Here is a 22,094-nt window from a genome sequence, read left to right on the forward strand (position 1 = left end):
CCTACTCCTGTTAATTTTAACATTAAACTGACATTTGGACCAAATTATTTTGAAATTTTTAATGTCAGCTTAATTCATTTGTCCTTTGGGGTTTCACCCCAGTTTCTCCACCGCTGTCGGCCTGCTGCGTGTCGTTTAGATGATTGCATGATGAATTTAATTCAAGTTCTATTAATTACTTTTCCTCTCCATCATATTGATTTATAACTGCCTCTGCGTCGTCTACTTTGGGTATCTTTATCAAACTTGCAATTTATATGGAGAGCATGGATCAAACAGTCTCATCTTCTCTCCCCCCCCCCCCCCCCCTCTATAAAACCACAACTAAAAGTGGTCAACAAAAAGGGTCAAAAAGTCTCAACTTTTCCTCACCCCTCTCCAAAACCACAACCTTAAGTTCAAGATCCTACTCCGCATGACAACAAAAATAAGCTCAAGATCACAGTTACGAATTTTATCAACCTTGCATGAATCTCCTAGTCGGCCATAACGTCCGGCTATTCCAATAGTTCCGGTATTGGTTTTGGTGTGAAGACATGAAATACTGCGCGAAAAAAAAAAAAAAAAAAAAAACAGAAGCTTTCAATTCGTCACCGTCACACACAAAGTGAGTCCGCTGGGGTCATATTAATAACCTACATTACTTTGACAGGGTGCATATATTAACACCAGGCCTAACCCTCATATTGGAGGACCTCAACTGGGGCTTTGGGAATAAGGTCGGGGAAGTGTAGGACCGAACATAAAAAATGAACGAGCTCAGCGTTCCCCATGATAACAGAAATTCAACATTGATCTATTATCTTAAATCTTTATTAGCTTTTTAAAAACATATTAGACAAATTCCGCAAAAATTACGAAGAATAGCCACTTTCGGGAGACAGGTTTCGTCAAAACCCTCTCCTAGAAAACAATGCGGTATTATCGGACCAGCTATGAGCACATGGATCACAATGGCGCTGACTAAACTTAAGCTTACTTCGCACTTTCCAGACAGTTCTATAAAATTGCTTAAATATGATTATCCGAGGATAGATCGATTTTTGGTCCGTTTCGTTCCTAACCATCCTAAACTTCCAGTATGAATTCAAGTTTATTTGACGAGGTTTTGCTATCTCTAGACATGTAAAGAATAACTATGATAAAGCATTAATACCAACAAAGTTATACGTATAATAAGTCAAGCATAAGAAACGGTTAAAATCACTCAATGAAGCAGTTTTGACATTTTAATGTGTTTTAATTTTTAAGTATTTAAAATAGTTATTGCGCATGCTTAATAAAGATTATGATTTCTAAGTTATAAGTCCGCTTTTGCCGCGAGACCTGCAATGCCATTACATTGAATATCACCAGAGGCGCCAGTTCTTAGTATTTAATCAAGCTTTTAATGGAAGTCAGGGTTACAGCTTTGGTATAAGACTTAACTGGTCATCTCAGATAGTTTTCTGGCAAATAATGTATGGGCTCTGTCGAGCTACCCCGAGTTCGCAAACACAGTCATTCCACCTTCCTATATGACTAACTTGTCCCATGATGTAAGCACAATTCTCGACTCCGCCGCTGTTGTTTGGTTCCCCGTCATTCCACTTCTGATACTTCCCTCTTAGTTCTGATCCATTAACCCAGTAGAATTTCAAATCGCTGGGATTTCGCTGGAGACCCAGCCATGCCCAACCTTTACCCTTCCTCTCGAGCAGATCAGCAATAAAGTTGTTTTCTTTGGGCGAGCTGATAATGGGGAGGTCTGCTCCAAGATTCTGGCAGTGTTGTCGTGCATCTGTCATTTTTTTGAATCTGATACTCATCATAAAGTAAAATGAAATTCCATCTGAAACCCAGCCTGGTAGACAACGTGGAAAAAAGGCGGAATATGAAAATATAAAATATGCATCAAGACTAAATAAATAAATAAATAAATAAATAAATAAATAAATAAATAAATAAATAGGAATTTAAGTGAAATCCACGGAGTGGCTCTTCTCTCCACTGTTTCCAGGTCGAATTGGAATTTGGAATTGTTGGTTTTTGTGGAGGGATGAAAACCGGAGTGCCCGGAGAAAAAACCTCGGGGCAAGGACGAGAACCAACAACAAACTCAACCCACATATGACACCGAGACCGGGAATCGAACCCGGGCCACATTAGTGGGAGTCGAGTGTTCTCACCACTGCGCCATCCCTGCTCCCTAAGCGCCTTAGCCTGCAGGATTGGCCGTTTGTAATTGTGACGTAATTCCCACGTCGTATGAGGTCATCAGTTCCCTTTGACGATCTCAAAGGAATCATATTTTGACATTACTATTCATCATCCTGGTCGTCTTACAATAGCTTTCATCCATGTGAAGTGGGGTCTTTATCGGTTTGAGAAAGGTTTGCAAAAGGTGAATGAATTTAAAGAGATGAGCGCAAGAAATCGAACGGTTTCCAGCTGTTTTCCTAGTTCTTAAAGTTTGATACCGCAAAGGCGAGTAGAAAATTGTTTCCTTTTTTTTTTCTTTTGCTTGAACGTGGGATATGATTTAATAAATCAGCTGAAATTAAGCAATTAATCAATAATAGTTTTCATTTCTTTCTTGGAAAGCTGGGAAGCTATTGATAAACAATGTAATTAGAAAGAGGAACTGGGAGATTTTTTGTGCCGTTGCTTTCAATCGTTGACTTCTTGGCTACAGCTTCTTGGAGATCACCCTTATTCCTAATAATATACGGAAAATTTACTTCCTTACGTACCTGCACAACTGAGTTCAATTGCTGAAGTTATTTTATCAAGTAATTTGTTGACGTCTTCTTGTTTTTTCTTTATACTGACTTTTTGTGTTTTAATCATGTCAGCGACTTTCTTTTCCTCAGGGAAAGCTGCAATGGGGCATTGACCAACATTGTGAGAAACGTAACGAAGATGAGAATTTGGACTATTTCCTTTACTTATTACTCTGAATAAATCTTTAAAAAAAAAGAAACATTCATTTCTGACTACATAATTGCTTTTTTGGTTTGTTTTTGACTTTTAGTGCAAAAAGAATTTGTTGTTATGATTGACACAGGGTTTTGTTTAATCACTTGCCACACTCACATGGTAGTTAGTGTGGTTACTATTATTAGCACGCTTAACACCTTATAGCACGCTTGTCTTTCCTCCGACTGCATTGGCTTGCCTTATTTCATATTATATCGTAGAATATTCACCTCCATCCTCCTCCTTCTCCTTTGTCAGCTTAGCTACTGGTGACGAGACAAGCAGTAGAAAGAACACTGTTTTCTTGGTTTCCATCTTGTTTCCTTGAAATGAGAAAAAGGCAGAATTGGCAAAGAGGCAAGTGAAATTCATTATAAAGTGCAAATTTATGATCGACGAAAGTTAGTCAAAGATTGACAAAGTTGTGTACGATCGATCAAGTAATGCATAAATCGATTGTCGTCAACGACGGCAACAAACGCAATTTCTGCTCTGAACATAAGCTCTGAACATAAGCTTGTCATCGCCAACACTCAGTTGTAATAAAGAGGCAGGTCGAAGACCACCCGGAGTCACCCACTATCCAGACACTGGCAGCTTCTTGGTTACATTCTTGAAAGCCAGAGGGATATAAGGAATATTATTATTCTACACACTAGTGAACTGACGGATTGCTACAGCATTCACAGACCTATTCACTCTAAAGTCACCTTCATCTGTAAGGTCCAAAGTGCATAGACTTTATAGAGATGGTGGTGGTGGTGGTGGTGGACAGCTGTTGCTGTATAAACAGCAACATGATGACGTCGGGGACATGCGCTCATTCTACGAGATTCTTAAGGCTGTTTATGGACACTCACACCAAATTAATCTTCAGGCCGCCTGCACTTCGTTTGGCCAACGGAATAATCCTTGTAACTGATAAAGAAGCTATTATGAAAGATTGGTCTGAGAATTATGGAAGACCCTTCAGTGACCAATTAAAGGAAAACTCAGATAACCTTCGCAGCCTGGCAGAGACCAAGAAATCCATAGTTCAACTAAAAATTTGCAAATCACCAGGTGTCAATGGCTTCTCAGCAGAAGTACACAAGCATGGCTGAATTGCAGTACTCAACAGACTTCATGATTTGCTCGCCACGTGCTGGAAGCAGGAAACGTTACCACAAGACCTGAAAGACTCAGCCATTTTCTCCTTATATAAGAACAAGGGAGACAAAAAGGAAAGTTTGCATTACCGTGGCATCATCCTACTTTCTGTTTCTGGCAAGCTTTTGGCCCGTGTCTTGCTGTCTAGCTGCGGAAAACACTCCAGGAGGGCAAGGCGATTTCCGAGCCAATAGAAGAGCCACAGATATGAACTTTGTACTGAGACAGATCCTGGACAAATATAACGTTTTTGATGATACTGGCAGTCGTGATGGTCGCTGTTAGGTCCTGTCGCGTTCAAGGTGCCCCCTAACTAAAAGTTTGCCGCCATCCTCCGTCAGCTCCACAATGACCAGATGGGAAAAGTAATGTACAATTGGTCACTGTGAGAAAACTTCTATATTTCACACGGCGTCTAGCAAGGGTGTGTCCGTACATCCTCCTTGATGTCCATCCTCTTCAGCATAATGTTGCGTGAGGCAAAGGACGAGTTGATAGACGGTATCTGCATCCGCTTCCGCATAGATAGCAGCCCATTCAACTTAGGCAGCCTGTTTACAAAACAACGGTAGTTGAGGAGCTCATTAAAGAACTGCTGTTCGGTGACGACTGCTCCCTCCTTGCCCACACTGATACTAATCTCCAACACATTGTCAACTGGTTTCGTGAACCAGCTAATATCTTCATGCTTACCTTCAGCCTGAAAAAGACTGAAGTACCTTACCAATGTCCCCTGAGAGGAACCTTTAAAGTCCTCCAAAGATCAGTATTGATGACATATCTCTCAACGCAGCGGAGCATTTTACTTACCTCGGTAGGATAATATCGAATAACTATACAGTTCCCAAAGGCCTAGGCAATCGCTTGTCGAAGGCCAGTAGTTGGTTTGGTATTCTAATGCTCAAGAAAGTTTGGCAGAACCGCTTTCTTCGCCTTTCTACTAAGCTCCAAGTGTTAAGAGCTGCCATCATACCTACGCTCTTGTAGGGTGCACAGACCTGGGTACTTTACCGTCGTCAGATTATATTTAACGTTTCCATCAACGTTGCTTGCCGGCCATTCCTGGAATTCAATGGCAAGAATACGTACCCATAAAAGCTTTTCCACCTGAAAGGGTATACCTGCAAAGCATTGAATCTATCTTGGTACAACTTCAGTTGCGCTGGGCGGAATATGTGGCAATGATGGTGGCAAAAGCAGTCCTCTTTGGTGGACTCAAAGATAGAAAGCGCGACCATGGTTTCCCACAGAAGTGCTTCAAGAACCAGCTAAGGAGTCAACTTTTTATGGTTGGCAGCTGAAAGCTTCCGAGTGGGCTGGTTGGCGCTCACTAAAAAAAAAAATAAAGAAGAAGGAACGCAAGCCACAAGTTCGAGACTGAATGAGGGCTGCACAGAAAAAAACGCAGGCGACGGAAAGAAAGGGCAGCTGCACAAACCTCATCAGTGACAGCTTTCACCTGTCCGCATTGTCAAAGGATCTGCACCTCACGTATAGGACTGCTTAGCCACCAGTGAGATTGTAAAATACCTATTTTCTTCCTTTCATCTTCGCATGCGAGGATCCAGCCATCCATTCGTTTTAAATACCAAGCGAGTTCGAATAAAAAATAAAGATCAAATTTTAGTAGTAAGGCTTGACCACACCACCTCATGTATATTTAACAAACCAGAACCAACAGATCACGCCTGCGGAGCCGCATGCAAATTCTCTAGAAATTCCAGATTTTGATTATCCTTAGCCTGCACATATAGGCCATATATTACTGGCATCTTAGGTCGGGATATTTTTTTTTTCCGCGGAATAAATGATGAGTTAAATGAACAAATTCTTAATTAGCAAGATGTTTAAAAGGATACATTTTCCAATTTACGGCGGCACTCCATTTGCGCGAGGTAACACGATGAAAAGCGCAAAATTCAGTTAAATCTAATAGATGTTGGAATGTGCATTTTTTTTTTTTTTTTTTGTAATTTCTGTATTTCGGTTTTAACTTGTGTTAATTTTAAAGGCTTCAACTTAGAATTATTCTAAACTAGGAAATGATATTATTTTTTGGTCTTTCGTTTCTTCGGTCAGTATAAATGTCAGAGCTGTCAAGTTTGAAAACAGTCAATGCTAAGAGCTTCAGTCTGAAATTGACAAGAATATTCATGAGTGGCATGGAACATGGGTTAAAAATAAAATAGTCAACAGATTCATTTCATTTTGGGGCACATTTGTGCAAGCTATCACAGATTGATCTGTTCGGATTCTTTAGCCGTTAATTTAACTAGCAGAGAGTGCAAGGGAACAGAATCTTATTCCTCCAAACTTCGTGCAGGTGCTGGATTTCCAAGACTTTGTGATGGCGATATTTCGCATGATTTTAAACAAACTTCTTTCGAAAATTTAAGGTGACATTTGCTGAAGGAAGCACTGTTTATCACCCCCATAAAATCGAGTTTCAGAGGTGACTAAGCCCTTCTGAACAAGTATTTAAACAGGTGGAACAACTGGGTCCTCCTGATGGCACACACGAAGGTTAAGAAAAATACGTAGACTCGTCGATCGATATTTTTACGAATGGTCTTTTTTTCAATTCATGTGGATCAGCCTTGCAAACCCTCGCAAAACGAAAATCCTTTTTTTTCCTTTCCATGCTAAAGGTTGCGTATGTGTAACCTCACAAGAACATATATTTTGGAGTCTGCTCTGCTGGTAGAAATTTAAGCAAATGCTTTCCAATAATACGACATTTAAAAAGTAAAAAAAAATGTTCAAATGGGACACAGAAAAACATATATCCTGCTGTTAAATCATGAGACTCGATATTACTGATCATTTGCAAAATGCTCTGTATGGATTTAACTTTGCCCGTTATACAAGTTTCTGTTTTCATGAGTGTGCAAGGCAACTGGCTAAACGACATACCTTGACAACCAGCGGAGTCGGGGATCAAACTCTACAGACAAAATTTAACCGTCAGCCAGAGATGTTTTGAACATGTTAGTTAGAAGGGTTCAATTACGTGCCTTGAATAAAGAGCTTTTCAATGAAGTATTACAGAAGACTAATAACGTAGACAATTAGCAGCTGCTTAGGGACATGTACTAAGCTTAATGCTGTAAAATGGACAGATGAAGGCGATTATTTGTCTAGCTTATGCTTTCAGGCTAACACTATCTTGGCCAACATCCCAAGAAATATATCATCGTCTATTGATCACGATGCAAATTAGTTCCATTTATTGCTTTCTTTTCACTCAGTATAACACCTCCACTATTATACTAATCAGTAAATTAAAGTGCTAAAACCCTTGGTAGCTTGTTTACTTCCATGCCTCATGGAGGGGGGTTTGTTCGAGCGGTAAACTTAATAAAGATAGAGAGACAGGTGGTGGTACTTGACTCAATAGGGCTTATAATAACGGGTTTTATCCAAGCGAATAAATATGAAGTCTATCACTGCTGTGAAACTAATTTATTCACTTTTGTTGGGTATTTTTTTCCCTCGCATTTTGTACCAACTAGACAGGTTTATTTTTTAACCAGTCATCAACGATAGGGTGAAGCTTCAAGACCTGCGAGTACTTTTCACTGTCACCAAGCGATATTTAAAACATATTATACCTATAATCTTTCTTTTTTGAGATAGAGCCCAATTAATTTCAAACCTTAAAACAACAGATTCGATTTTGCAATAAAAAATAGACGGTGATGATCTGCCAAATGAGGCCTGATTGCAGGCGACCTTCTGTTAATCAGTCGCGATTAAAATCTTAACGCTGCCTTTCTGTGTTAGGCTGATTTAGTGTTTTTAACAGAACGATAAATCTGGAAAAACTTTGTCATAAATGCAGAATCGCAGAACTGAAACAGACAGGAAAACACTGAATTCGTGCAACAAAGTTATGGAAATAATGTTTCATTTGCAAAAGTGTCTTCATTATTGTGATCTGTAATTTTCCTTTTCATAATTTTTTTTCCAAGCCCTTATTATTATTCTGAAAACGGATGAATATTTACAGTTTTTACGTTAAGCGTCTTCAGAAATTTTAGTGTTCAGAAAATTCAGTGTCTTCATTAATTAAGACACCTTCTAATATCGGAGTATAAAAGCTCATTAGTAAAGAAATTATTCATTTCTGGGACTCACATGATTGATTGATGCCTGTTACGTTTATAAAGTGTGATGATTGTATCTGTGTTTCAAAGGCCATCTCCTCTACATTTCCATACTAAACTGCCATTTGGAGAAAGGGATAAGCAAATTTTTAATGTTGGCTTTATCAGGGTCCTTTGGAATTGCTACACAGTTATTGCACCGCTGTCGTCCTGCTGTCTGCCGTCTAAATGATTTGACGGTGAATGTAATTCAAATTCAAATTCATCTCCACCATATCGCCTTGTAACTGCCTCTGCATCGTTTACCTTGGGGTATCCTTATTAGAGTAACTCTCTGTACCGCGAGGTCGTTATCTTCCTAATCGAAAACATGTGAGCATTGTTCAAACAGTAATTCAATATTGAGCTATTATTTATAAATCGAATGATTTTATTAACTTTTTTTGTTACGAAATATATTAGAAAAATTCCTCAAAAATTACCAGCTATCAATTCTTATAGAATTCATACATTCATAGAGACTTTGGAGAGACAGGTTTCATCCAAACGCTCACTCAGAAACCGATGCGGTATTCAGTGTCGGCACAGCTAGGAGGACAGGGATCCCGTTGGTTTTTTTCTTGGGCTCCTCACAAAGCAAGGCCTTGACGGAGCACAAGTTCCATTGAGCATTAAACTTAGCCAAACTTCCCACTTTCTACTAAATTCTGTAAAATTGCTTACATTTGATCATCCGGAGATAGATTTTTTTTGTCTTTATGGTCCAAACCTTGCAGAGTATTTCTTTTTATTAAGGGCGATGCCTCAAATTTATACTGTTCTGTGCATCTCGGGATGGTCAGAGAAAGATGTATCTCTTTACGTCAATATTTTTTTAAAACTTGTAAAACAAAAATATATTTTTCCCACAGATGCCGGAAACGTAGATCATTGCAAGGGTTGTTGAAATCACGAACGAGCATTTAAGGTAGTTAGCTACACAATTTTCCGAGAGAATAAACTTAATTTGGAGAAAAGATGCTATATATTGTTATGTATTTTCAAGGTTTTCGAGTTGTTTCCTCCAACGTTTTTTTTTTTTTTGGTTGTTTGTTTGTTTGTTTGTTTGTTTCCAGTAGCCCTCGCTTAGATCTACTTTTTCCTGCATAGTACAACTCATAAACCTCGCAAAATTCTGTATAAGGAGGCATCATCGTCCTTAATTATTTTTTTTCTGCGGTGCAGAAAGCAAGCCACTGCCTATAATCTTTCTTCCAGTTACTAAAATACCTGGACTGCGATCTTTGTCCATCTAAAAGTTACTGCAAATATTTTTTTCTTATCACAACAAAATAGATGGAATACGGTTCCCATAAAGAGATGTGATAATCCACTCAATGCAAGTTACTACAAAATTGCATCAAATATAAATACGAGTTTATTTGATCAGGATCTCTGGAGATAGGATAATAACAATGATAAACTAATATAACAAACAGCGTTGCACGTATGATGCATCAAAAATAACAAAACGATCAGAGATCACAGCATAAAGCAGTTTTGATGCTTAATGTTTACTACAGATCATGATTTCTACGATATGGGTTCGCTTTTCTGGCGATAATTGCAATGCAATACGATTTAACTATTTAATCAAGTCTCCAATGCAATTCAGGCCTCCAGCTTTGGTGTAAGAGACAACTGGCCATCTCAGATGGTTTTCTGGCAAACAACTGAAGGGCTCAATCGAGCTGATGGAAATTCGCAACCACAGTCATTCCACTGCCCTTTGTTGATATCCCTGTGTCCTTTTATATAGGCACAATGCTCCAGTCCCCCACTGTTGTTTGGTTCCCCGTCACTCCAATTCTGATACTTTCCTCTTAGTTCTGATCCATTAACCCAGTAGAATTCCAAATCACTGATATTTCGCTGTAAACCCAGCCATGCCCATTTTTTGCCCTCCTTCTCGAGCAGATCGAGGATTAAGTTGTTTTCTTTGGCTGAGCTGATAATGGGGAGGTCTGCTCCAAGATTCTGGCACTGTTGTCGTGCGTCTGTCATTTTTGCGAATTTGGAACTCATCATATAGTAATAAGAAATTCCATCTGAAACCCAGCCTGTTGGACAACATAAAAAAGAGTAATATGAAAATAAAATATTATGCAGAGTGTTCTTCATTGTGACCGTCATCCACGGTTCTGGAATCCAGAAGCGTGGGTGCCCACGATCAAGCAACACAACAGCCGATCGGTACCAAGACAGACCGCCGAGGGAACAATTTCTAGTCCGAACGACAAAGATTGCAATCTTCCAATCAACAGCAGCTTAAGGGAGGATCAAAAAGCGCCAATCAACGTACACCTACCAAGGTGCGATTTATACTTTTACGCAGTCAGTCGACACCATATGGCTAGCGGTGGAAACATCTCGATCTACATCTGTCTCAATCGTGAGACAAACGATTGAACTCAGCCACCATGAAAATAGAAATCATCTATCTAATTTAGCAAGAACGAGGAGTTTTATTGAACCAGATACATGCTTTAAGCCTGTTATTTTAGCTCTGTTGAGGATAGTAGTTTCTTTTTAAGTTTGTGAGGTCAGGCCCCGGGATACGGGGCAAAGGGTGAGTCATTTCGGAGATAATTCATGTTCCTGCACAGCTTTCGTCTATGATTGATCCGTTTCCTTATTACTACAGGGGACCAACAAAACAGGCTCTAAAGTAAACAAGCAAACAAAGAAACAATAAAATGCTGTAAAAATGTAAAACTTGATGGGTAACTTTATATTTTTTGATAAGGATAAAAAAACAGCAACTGTTTGAAAAATGTTGCCACGGAAACTGTTCAATTAACTGATCAATGGGCTATACATCCTAATTCTTGTCAGATAAATTGTAGGAAAGCTCAAAATGGGGGGTGGAATTTGCCGGAATAACAATAAAAAAATGTAAATGACAAAAATCATCGGGGTCGCTTTGTTCCCCGAGCAACAACATCCTCCTTACTTACAAAATAAATACGATATTATCAAATTAAAAAAAGACGGGGGGGGGGGGGGGGTCGTTACCTTTCCCCGGCCAGTTGGATTGCTCAAAATGTTTGGTTAAAAGAAAAGTTACCATCGTTTCTCTAGTTTGTCTATGAGCACTGATTTTTCATTTTCTTAGCGATGGAAACCAAGTAAGTCCGGGAACGTGGGAGGAAGCACATTTCTATGCGGGTGGCAAATTCTGGGCATGCTCGTGACCTTGATGACATGATGACCAATTTTTGATCAACAGGTTTTCATTAATCGAAAGATTAATACTTTTAATGTGCAAAAAATAACATTCGTTAGCTAAATTTTATACTTTTACATCATTTTCCTGTTTTTTGTTTCATTTATTGTTTGAGGTTCGGGGAAAATCACGACATGCAAGTTGGCTGGTTTAATTTGGCCGCCATTTTTAAACCGGGACTTGATTCCCTCGAAAAATGGCGTCATCACTTCCTGTCGAGAATCTCAAAGGAAACATATCTGGGAGTGACTATCTAACATCCAACTCTTTTGTTTGTTTGTTTTTGTTGTTGTTGTTGCTGTTTTTGTCATGGGTATCATACTTGTGAAGTTTGGTCTACATAGAGTTAAGAAACGTTTGGTCAGTAGCAAAGACGTCAACAACGTTTGTAACGTGGGAAATCAAAGGGATCAGCGCAAAAAATTCAGGAAAGCATATGCTCCCTGCTTTTTTAATTGACAAAGTTTCAATTGTACGCATGTCCGAACTCACCGTTGATTTAAGAAAAACGCCTGTTTAATCAGCAAAGTACTTTCTTTCTCGCAAAACACAAAATAAAACTAAACAACAACAACAAAAAACATGAAAATCCCTTAAAGTAGCCTTAATTCAGTAGGGTAATGCATTTTTGCCCCATTTCTTTTTTGGTGCCGCTGGTTTCAGCTACCGCTACTTGGAAAAGGCTATTATTCCTTATTCTTACGGAATTGACTTCACAAGCGTATCTACCTCCACAACTAAGTTCAATAGCTGCAACTATTTTTTCAAGTAGTTTATTGACATCTTCTTGTTGTTTCTTTATACTGACTTTTCGTGTCTTAATCATGTCAGCGACTTTGTTTTTCTCAGGGAAACCTGCAAGGGGACATTGAACAACATTCTGAGAAACGTAACGAAGATTAATACTTTGATTATTACTGAAAATGCATTTGCTATTTTTCAAGGAATACCCTAAAAAAATCTTTAAGACGAAATGTTTTTGTTTCATTCACTTCACAGTAAATGTGAGAGATAGCTACAAATCCTTAACTATTACCATTTGCAGCATACATAACACATAAAGCTTACCACTAACACGCTTGCCCTGCCCTATGGAACTCCCTCGGTACCTTGTTTTACATTTATATTTATTTATTTTGTTTTATTTTCTCTACTATACTTGGGCTACTGACCTTAAAAATTTTCAGTGGTAGTAAGAGAAAACGGCACTTCTGCTACACACCAATAGTTAGGTTACCTGGGTATAGTTAATAGCCTTGTGTTGCTGAACTCAATGGCGTATAAACGCTAGGCAATTTCCAAATTGAAAAAAAAATTAACCGAAATCACACCTATTATCAGGTCAAATTTTGGTGATTCTGGGTAAAGAACGTCCAAAGAACCTCATTTCTGAAAAAGTACAAGAAACTGACGTAACCCGTTTGCAAAATATTATCTGGATAAGCAAAAATGTAATCTGAAGGAGATATACTTTTTTGAATTCTTTCGTAACATTATTATGAACACTCTGTCGGAAACCCTCGGTAGTCCTTCCATAATGACGATACAACGTATTTAATAACGTATGTAGGTAGGTAGGTGACATTTTTAAGTATTACGGTATTTTTTATTTTTTTATTTATTTATTTTTTTTGTATTCTGTGTTGTTTTCTTTAGTCCAATCAATTTTTTTTTTTTATTCAAGCTCAACGCCGGGGGTCATGATCACAACTGTCGCAGATTGGACTGTGAATCTCCATTTGGCTGATTAGGATTCTTTGTGCTTTTATCACGAAGCTCAAAAAATTCTTCAAACTAGCGATGAAAAAAAGAGGTAATTCCCATTCTAATATTCATGCCCTTTGTTTTTTGCTTATAAGTTTAAAATTATATTATAATATATATTCACCTTCATCCCCCTTTGCCAGTTTGGCTACTGGTGACGAGATAAGCAGTAGAAAGAACACGTTTTTTTTTTGGTTTCCATCTTGTTCCCTTAAAATAAGAACAAAGCAGAATTGGCAAAGAGACAAAGTAAAATTTATTCAAGTTTCAATTTATAATGGAAGTGCGTCCAGGTTTTACAAAGTTTTGTACCATCGATTAATTTATAACTCAATTGGGTGTCGTCAATGGCGGCCACAAACACAATGTCTGGAGGCTTTTTAGCTTTTAAGTCTCCTACACGGCGCAGCTAATTTCATTATGATGCGTAATTATTACCAAAAACTGAAATAACGACATTCTTGCTTAAATCACGTTGGTTTATAAGGTAACTTGGCGGCCGCAAGGAGATTTGAGTGCTGACGTTTCGAACGTTACCTTGTAGTTGTTCTAACGGAGGTGTAACATTTAAACCGTCTGAATTCAAATCTACTTTGAAGTGGCAAATTTACGCAATTGTAAATCAATTTGATAAAACAAACATTTTTTTTATTCCCAACCGACCCCACACCACACTTTTTTTCTATCAGAAACTAACACAGTCTTCTCTATTTAAAATAATGGAAGTTGCTCAAAGCCGTCTATGAAGTATCCTTTACAAGAGCCTTTACAGTGTGGAAAGGAGATATAGGAAGACAAGGCACTGGCAACTACATCAACAATGGGCGCCACCCTTGTAATTTTGCTCTGAACACGAGCTTGTCATCACCAACACTCTGTTCCAACAATAATAGGTTCGAGGTCACCGGCAGACACCCAAGTTCCAGAGTACATCAACTTAATTAGTATACTTTCTTGTACGTCAAAGTGACATAAGGGACCTACTGCACACTAGAGCACGCACTAGAGTGACGCCTAGTGCGGATTGCTACATCGATTCAAGCTTATTCGTTCTAAGGTCACCTTCATCCTTAAGCTCCCTCATAAACGAAAGGACCTCAGACCAAGAAGTTTCAAGTGTAAATACTCTTCTTTCCAGAGGTGAAGGCTGAATTTTAAGCGGAACTGCCGGAAAGGCTCAGCAGCGTGGCAGACACTGACCCTGAACAGCAATGGTCGATCACATAACCCCTTTGCTAAAAGATTTTCGCTGGCCACCAATCAGGCAATAACTTTATTTTCGTTTTGCTGTTCTGGTTTTTAAGTGCATTACGAGATGTGCTCCGGAGTATTTGACATCTAAGCTCGTCAGAAGATCCGCCGTATCGACAAGGAATACCAGAAACTCTCAACTTTTCAACATACCACTCTTTCGCACTGCTAGCGGCCAAAGGACCTTTCAATATCGAGCGACCTCTCTTTGGAATGAGTTGCAGCCTTCGCTCAAACTTACCCTTTACGTGACGGTGTTCAAGCGCCTACTTAGGCAAAAACTTCTTAATGACTGTTTTAATTAATCCACTAGCTTTATATAAACAATAGCCTCCATTTGGCGCGAAAATATGCTCAGATATTTGTCCGCGAACATTTTCTGTTCCGAGAAGGGAACAATTTTCCGAGAGCGAAGCTCGAGGAAAACTGTGAGCTTCGAGGAACAGATAATGTCCAAGGACAAATAACTGAGCATATTTTAAAAGCCAAATGGAGGCTATTGTGGTTATTATCCTTCAAATATTTTTCGCAACATGTAGCAACGAGCTTGAGTATTTGAACATTTCGTTTAAGAACAGTTTACCGTCAAAAACGTTTAGAGCGTATGTTGTTTTCTGATACTGCTTTATTGACCAGCAGGTTTATCTCTCCTTCTGTCACAAAAGCAAACCGTTCCCCCATCTTGACATTAATTTTAATTGTAAACAAGACGTGCCTTGAAGTTTTTGAAATTGGGGAATATCACTTGGGGAATATCATCGGATATTCCCCAGTTTTAGCTGGGGTATATTCGGTCACGTGAGGCGTTTAGACCAATCGCGCGAGAGCAAAAATATTTGATGGATTATAACTTCTTTTATTATTGTCTTGTACTTAGTTATGTAATTTTAAATTGACTTTGAAAAGCCCCGTGGGGACGAGCCAATAAAGTATGTATGTATGTATGTATGTATGTATGTATGTATGTATGTATGTATGTATGTATGTATGTATGTATGTATGTATGTATGTATGTATGTATGTATGTATGTATGTATGTATGTATGTAATGGTCAAAACTAAAACATGCAATGTTTTAAGAGACTACGGCCGCAACATTTAGTTTTTCAACCAGAATACACCAGGACTGTTTTTACGAATCAGGTTCTAAAATCCAATACTTTATCGATAGCAAACGGTCCTGATACCAACGTACAGCTTCTTGCACAAACCCGACGATTAGTAGGCAAAGAATGCTTATTAGAACATGCCTGTAGTGTCCTTCAAACAAAGTTGCACTCCTTGCCCAATAACAGACAGGCAGCCTTTGCTGTAAAATCACAACAAAACACTGACTTGGAAAACATGGACTCCTTTTACGAGGCCCTTAAAGCTGTCTTAAAGGCCCCGCTTTGTTCGCCAATGAAACAATCCTTCTAATTGATAAAGCAGCTATTGTGCAATGTAGGTCGAGCATTTTGAAGGACTCGTCAGTCTTGATGGTCTCTAGAATGCACTGTCCCGTTTACAATGTCCTCCAAAGTTCCTCACCATCCTCCATCAGCTCAACGATATGCAGGTGAGTCAATTAATATACCATGGGTCACTGACAAAAAACGTTCCCCCATTTCAAACGGCGTCAAGTAAGGGCATCTCCCTGAACCCTCCTTGTTCTAAACCTAGATCCGGATCCAAGAAAGCCGCCAGTTGCCAATTATGAGGTAATACCGACATACCGACGTTATTATTGAACGTTGGAATCTCACAGGAAACATCTTTGGAAGTTCTATCTATCATCCGTGCCTCATTGTCATAGCTTTCATACCTGAGAAGTCATGGTGCCCCAAAAACTAAAAAAAGGTCCCTGTCAAGATAGGGCAAACTAGAATCCCCAGCTCACATGACAACCTCTGGCAAAATAAGAACTCCAGTTGCTAAAGCCGTTTTTATTTTCCTTCCAATAAATCCATTAACATTTTTTTCCCGATATCTTTTTTTTTTAGTACTGAACTGGAAAAAAAAATATGAACAATAAGGGGAACTCATTTTCTTTTGGAGCTTCGGCTTAGCTCAAATGAAAATCTGAGAATTTATTCGCATACCTACTCGGCTGTTTTTACGATGACCAACAGACAGAACTAGAGTAAGGAAGATAGCACTTCCAAACTGCCTAGAAATTTGCAAAATTGGATGATCATTGGTCTGCACATATGACAACTTAATACTAGCATTTTAAGTCGTGCTTATTTAATTCAGCAGGAAAAGATAATGATTATATATATGGAGAACTTCTTAGTCAGCAAGAGGTTTAAAGGATATATTTTCCCCTTTACTGATGCAGCCCATTAGCGGAGGCGCAATATTCGCAATATTCAACAATGTTCAGTTCAATGTGAAAATTGTTTCAATGTGCAATTTTCTTTTTGTAGTTTATGTATTTCAGTTTTAACTTGTCGTGTTAATTCCAAAGGTTTAACATTAGAAATATCCTAAAATAGAAAAATATATTATTTATTTGTTGGTGTCGGAGATGCCAAGTTCGTAATAGTCACTGCTAAGAGCTTCAGTCTTTAATTGACAAGAATATTCATGAGTGGCGGGATACAGTTATTTTTTTATTTCATTACTTTTTTTTTAATTTTTGTTAATAAAAACAACACCGTTTTTTTCTTTTTTTTGTGTTTGTGGCTTGTTGGATGGCCGTTCAATATTTGTGGAGGCTAGCACAGTATGATCTGTTGGGATTCTTTAGTAGTTTATGTATTTCAGTTTTAACTTGTCGTGTTAATTCCAAAGGTTTAACATTAGAAATATCCTAAAATAGAAAAATATATTATTTATTTGTTGGTGTCGGAGATGCCAAGTTCGTAATAGTCACTGCTAAGAGCTTCAGTCTTAAATTGACAAGAATATTCATGAGTGGCGGGATACAGATATTTTTTTTACTTCATTACTTTTTTTTTTTTATTTTGGTTAATAAAAACAACACCGTTTTTTTCTTTTTGTGTGTTTGTGGCTTGTTGGATGGCCGTTTAATATTTGTGGAGGCTAGCACAGTATGATCTGTTCGGATTCTTTAGCAAAAAATTTAAGTATTAATGAGTTCCAAGGAACAGAATCGTATTCCTCAAAACTCCGAGCAGGTGCTGGACTGACCAAAAATATTTCGCCCTTTAAACGACTGCCTTTCGAAAGCAAAAAGATTTAGATTTCCGGTCTATAAAAATTTAATGTGACTTTTCCTGAATAAAACATTAGTTTATATTAATTATGTTTATGAGACGACGAAGTCCTTTTGAACAACTAAGTTACCCTTATTGCGCACAAGAAGGTAAAAAAAAAAATCAAAACAAACCGTGCTTTCTCAGTTTACATATAACTTCACAACAATATGTCTTATGAAGACTATTGGGCAGACATTTAAGCAAACGCTGTCTAGTAATACCATATTAAACAAAAGCAGGGCAACGAAAAACACATTTCCTGCTGCTAAGTCAAGAAACTCGATATCACTGCTTACTCGCAAAAAATGCACACATTTTTTTTTGTGAGTGTTCGCAAGACAACTGGTTAAATGACATACCTTGACAACCAACGGAGCTAGGAATCAAACTTCACAGGGAAAATTTAACCATTAGCCAGAGACGTTCTGAACATATTAGTTAGAAGGGTTGAATTACGTGCCTTGAATAAAGAGCTTTTCAATGAAGTATTGCAGAAGACTTATAACGTAGCTAATTGCCAGCTGCGTAGGAACATGCACTAAGATTAATTTTATATATTGGATGGATGACAACTATTATTTTTCTAGCTTATGCTTTCTTCCTAACATTATTTCGATCACCATCCCAAGAAATATACCATTGCCTATTGATCACGATGCAAATTCGTTCAATTTATTGCTTTATTTCTTTTCACTCCATATAACACCTCTTACTACTATTCCACTCATAAATTAAAGTGCTAAAACCCTTGAGGGCTTGTTGATTCCCATGCCTAATGAAGGGGGTTTGTTCGAGCCGGAAGCTTTATAAAAATAGAGAGACAGGTGGTTGTACTCGGCTTAACAGGGCATAATTAACGGTATTTACCCAAGGGCATAAATATGAAGTCCCCCACTATTGTAAAGCTAATATATTCATTTTTGTTGGGTTCATTCTGTCAAAGTTTGTTTCAAAAACAAGGTATATTTCTTACCAGTCATCACTGATTGGGCGTTACAGCACCAAGACTTCGAGTACTTTTCGCTGCCACCAAGCGATAATTTCAAAATAATATACCAATGATCTTTCTTTGTGGCATATAGAGTGCAGTTAATTTCAACGGAGTCGGCTTTTAATTAAACGTAGGCACCGATAATGTGCCACATGAGGCCTGATTGCAGGCGATCACAGCACCAGCCCTCTGTTAACCAGTCGCGATTATAATTTACACGCTGCCTTTCTGTGTTAGGCTGATTCAGTATTTGTAACAGAACGATAAACCCGGTATTCCTTTGTCATAAACACAGAATTGTAAATGTGAAACACACAGGAAAACACTGAATTCGTGCGAAAAAGTTATGGAAATGATAGTTCATTTTTTAAAAGTGTTTTCATTATCGTGATCTTTCATTTTTTTTTTTCATCATTTTTATTTCAAGCCCTTATTTTTCTTCTTCGGATGCAAATCTTCAGTTCTCAATTAGCAGAAATCAAGACACCTTGCAGTAAAAAAAAATTTAGAAACTCAGCAGCACAAAAATGAATCATTTTTTGTGTCGAGACCAATGATTAATGCCTTTTTTGGCGAACGTTTGAATTTCAAGGGTTGTAAGCGCGCAGGTTAAATGATCATTTCATCTTGGCTGAAACAAAAGCCGGTAAAGGCATCTACTCCTTAAGACTATTATTTGTCCGACTTGTGTTCCAGTATATACGCGTTATTTACCAAGCGTGAGGTCAAGTGGCCAAGTTCTTTTTTTGCGTTTTTATGGACCGAGACGAAGTCGAGGTTCATAAACGCAAAATAAATCGAGGCCAATATCCAGTCATCTTGACCTAAGAAGCTTGGTCAATAAAGGATTTATTATTGGCCGGTATAAGATTTATTTTCGGTACACTTTTGTATTAGCATGTAATCATGGAAAACAAGGAAAGTCGAATTATCTTAAGGCTCTAACTTTATAATGGCTTAAAGGGAGCATACAACTATTGAGTACGAAAAATTTAGATTTTCGCAAGTGCGGGAAGATTTTAACAGAATCCGGCAAACTAGCCATTTTCAGCCGATCGTGCGGTGACGTAAATAATAAACATTTTGACACAGTCTCCAATCAATAATTCTTGAATAAAACAATACATTTTGAAATTATATGCAAACATTATCCGAAAAATAGAGCGGGTATATCAGAAAACTGGGCGAAGCTTTGATAAGAGTTTGTTGTTTACAACAAGTAAGAGGCGGCTAAATTCAAAACGTGAGCTTCTTCGGCTAACTTGAAGAAAACAATTTTCTGAACTGCTCTAAACGCTTAAATCAACTTACACTACCTTATGATTTAAATACAATAATTGCAAACCTAGAGAACTTATCAATTTAGTACTCGACTTGAGACACTAAGTTTTACAAAATCAATCTTTATCTATCTACACGCAGAGCAACTCACCGATTCAACTCACATTCGTTGTAGCTGAATTTTTTCCCCCTACACCAGGATGAGTCCATTCTCTTTCCTCTCCTTTAGGTAAATGTTGACAGTTTCCTGAACATTTTAGTGAGCATTTTCCCCCAGAACAAGGAGAAAATCGAACAGACATTCCATTGTTGCTGGCGATTAAAGTTTCGATGCCAAGCGGACGGGCAACGGGTAATCCCGAGTAGGCAAGATAGCTCCATCTTGCCCGCTCTGGTAGCCAATCAAAGCGCAGGAATTGGTTCATCTTGCCCGCAAGCGGAGCCAGCCATATAATAAATACCGTTACGTTTACAAAGTGTGATGTGGCTTAGAGGCCATCACCTGTGCATTTTGATATTAATATTGACATTTGCAAGCGAATGTCAATAAAGAAAAAATTAGAAATTTTTAATGTTTAACATTAAGCTTTATTCAAGCTTCATTCATTTGTCCTTTGGGGTTTCTAACCAGTTTCTCTACCGCTGACGGCCTGCTGTCTGTTAAGATGACTGTACAGGGAATTTAATTCAATTTCTATTATTACTTCCCCCTCCATCACATCGCCTTCTAACTGCCCCTGCATAGTCATTCGTCACCCTTGGGGTATCTCTATATGCGTAACTCTTTGTATCTCGTTTTCCTTCATATGGAGAGCATGGGTCAAAAAGTCTCAACTCCCCCCCCCCCCCCCCCCTCTGCCCGCTCTCCAAAACCACAGCCCGAAGTTCAAGATCCTTCCCCGCATAACAACAAAAAGAAACTCAAGATCAGAGGCATAGTCTATAGTTCTGAATTTTATCAACTTTGTGCATGAATCTCCTAATCAGGTATAACGTCCGACCATTCAAGTATTCCGGTATTGGTGTGAACACATGAGATAATGCGCGGAAAAATACACTAGCTTTCAATTCGTCATCGTCACTCACAAACTCGGTCGGTTGGTGTGTACCGATCCTTATTTCAGTAGTAGTGAATTGTTTGCCTTCGGTTATAGTGAACCAAAACTTTTTTGACAGGATGAATATGTTACTCAGTAACACCAGGTCCAACCCTCATTTTGGAGGACCTCAACTGGGGCTTTGGGAATAAGTGTAGGACAGAAATTAAAAAACTAATTGCGCTCAGTGTTCCTGACATAAATTAAATATTGATATATTATTTTAAAGCTTAATTTTGTTTACTCTTTCTAAAACACATTAGAAAATATGCTCAAAAATTACCAACTATCGATTTTTATCGGCCTTCCCCAATAAACATAGAGACTTTAGAGAGACAGGTTTCGTTAAAACCTTCTCCTCGAAACCTGTGCGGTATTATCGGAGCAGCTATTAGCACAGGAATAACTTTAGCCCCTTTTTTGTTTTTGGCTCTCTACGCTTACTAAACTTAAGTTTACTTCGCACTTTTCAGAAAGTTCTATAAAATTGCTCATATTTTATCATCCGGAGTTTTTAGCCTGTATGGTTCCTAACCTTACAGAGTATTTCTTTCATTAAGGGTGTTGCGTCCATTTGCCTCTATTCTGAGTCTTTAGTATTACCAGGCATATCATGGTCCTTAAGTTCTTTTTCTGCGTTGATAGAAGTAAACCACTGCTGCGGAATTGTAATCCAATTATCATTTTGGTACTTACTGGAATACCTGGACTACAACCGTTGTCCATCTTTGTGTTCCCGCTTTTTTTTTTTTTTTTTTTTTTTTTTTTTTTTCATCACAAGAAAATAGTTTACCCGGGAAATTAAGAAGTAAAATCAAGTTTACTGACATGAATCGCGCATGTGCATGGGGATCCCCTCGCGATAAAATTTAGGTACGTAAATATCACATTTGGCTCATTAACATCTCATAACTGATTTCTAACATCAAATGAAAATGGTGACCGTTCCTCCAACGAGCTGTGATCCACTCAAGTTACTACAAAATTGCTTCCAATATAAATACGAGTATACTTTATGAGGTATTTCTA

The 22,094-nt window shown here is 38.2% G+C and overlaps 2 protein-coding genes across 2 annotated transcripts in view; both read right to left on the bottom strand.

The window, feature by feature from the left end:
- Positions 1 to 1,052: 1,052 nt before the first annotated feature.
- LOC146454194 (CD209 antigen-like protein C) overlaps positions 1,053 to 22,094 on the bottom strand; it is a 38,621-nt gene continuing 17,579 nt past the window's right edge. The window contains exons 4-6 of the mRNA XM_085095775.1: positions 3,189 to 3,281; positions 2,733 to 2,858; positions 1,053 to 1,843 (exon numbers count right to left, since the gene is read on the bottom strand). Coding sequence (XP_084951901.1) covers positions 1,437 to 1,843; positions 2,733 to 2,858; positions 3,189 to 3,281 — 626 coding nt within the window. The 3' untranslated portion in view covers positions 1,053 to 1,436. The remainder of the gene's footprint in view (positions 1,844 to 2,732; positions 2,859 to 3,188; positions 3,282 to 22,094) is intronic.
- LOC146454195 (ladderlectin-like) lies at positions 9,875 to 12,315 on the bottom strand. The gene is made up of 2 exons (XM_085095788.1): positions 12,208 to 12,315; positions 9,875 to 10,312 (listed from the first exon to the last, which is right to left on the bottom strand). The coding sequence occupies exons 1-2, from the start codon at positions 12,302 to 12,304 to the stop codon at positions 9,903 to 9,905; spliced, it is 507 nt and encodes a 168-aa protein (XP_084951914.1). The 5' UTR covers positions 12,305 to 12,315; the 3' UTR covers positions 9,875 to 9,902.

The sequence above is a fragment of the Pavona decussata genome, unplaced genomic scaffold (assembly GCF_977016875.1).
Source record: "Pavona decussata unplaced genomic scaffold, jaPavDecu1.1 SCAFFOLD_313, whole genome shotgun sequence".
Lineage (NCBI taxonomy): Eukaryota > Metazoa > Cnidaria > Anthozoa > Scleractinia > Agariciidae > Pavona > Pavona decussata.

Coding starts and splice junctions, on each gene's coding strand:
- LOC146454195 (XM_085095788.1), bottom strand. CDS start 12,304: ATGATTAAGACACGAAAAGTCAGTATAAAGAAACAACAAGAAGATGTC. Junction 10,313..12,207: donor TATTGAACTTAGTTGTGGAG/GTAGATACGCTT, acceptor GTTGTCCAACAG/GCTGGGTTTCAGATGGAATT.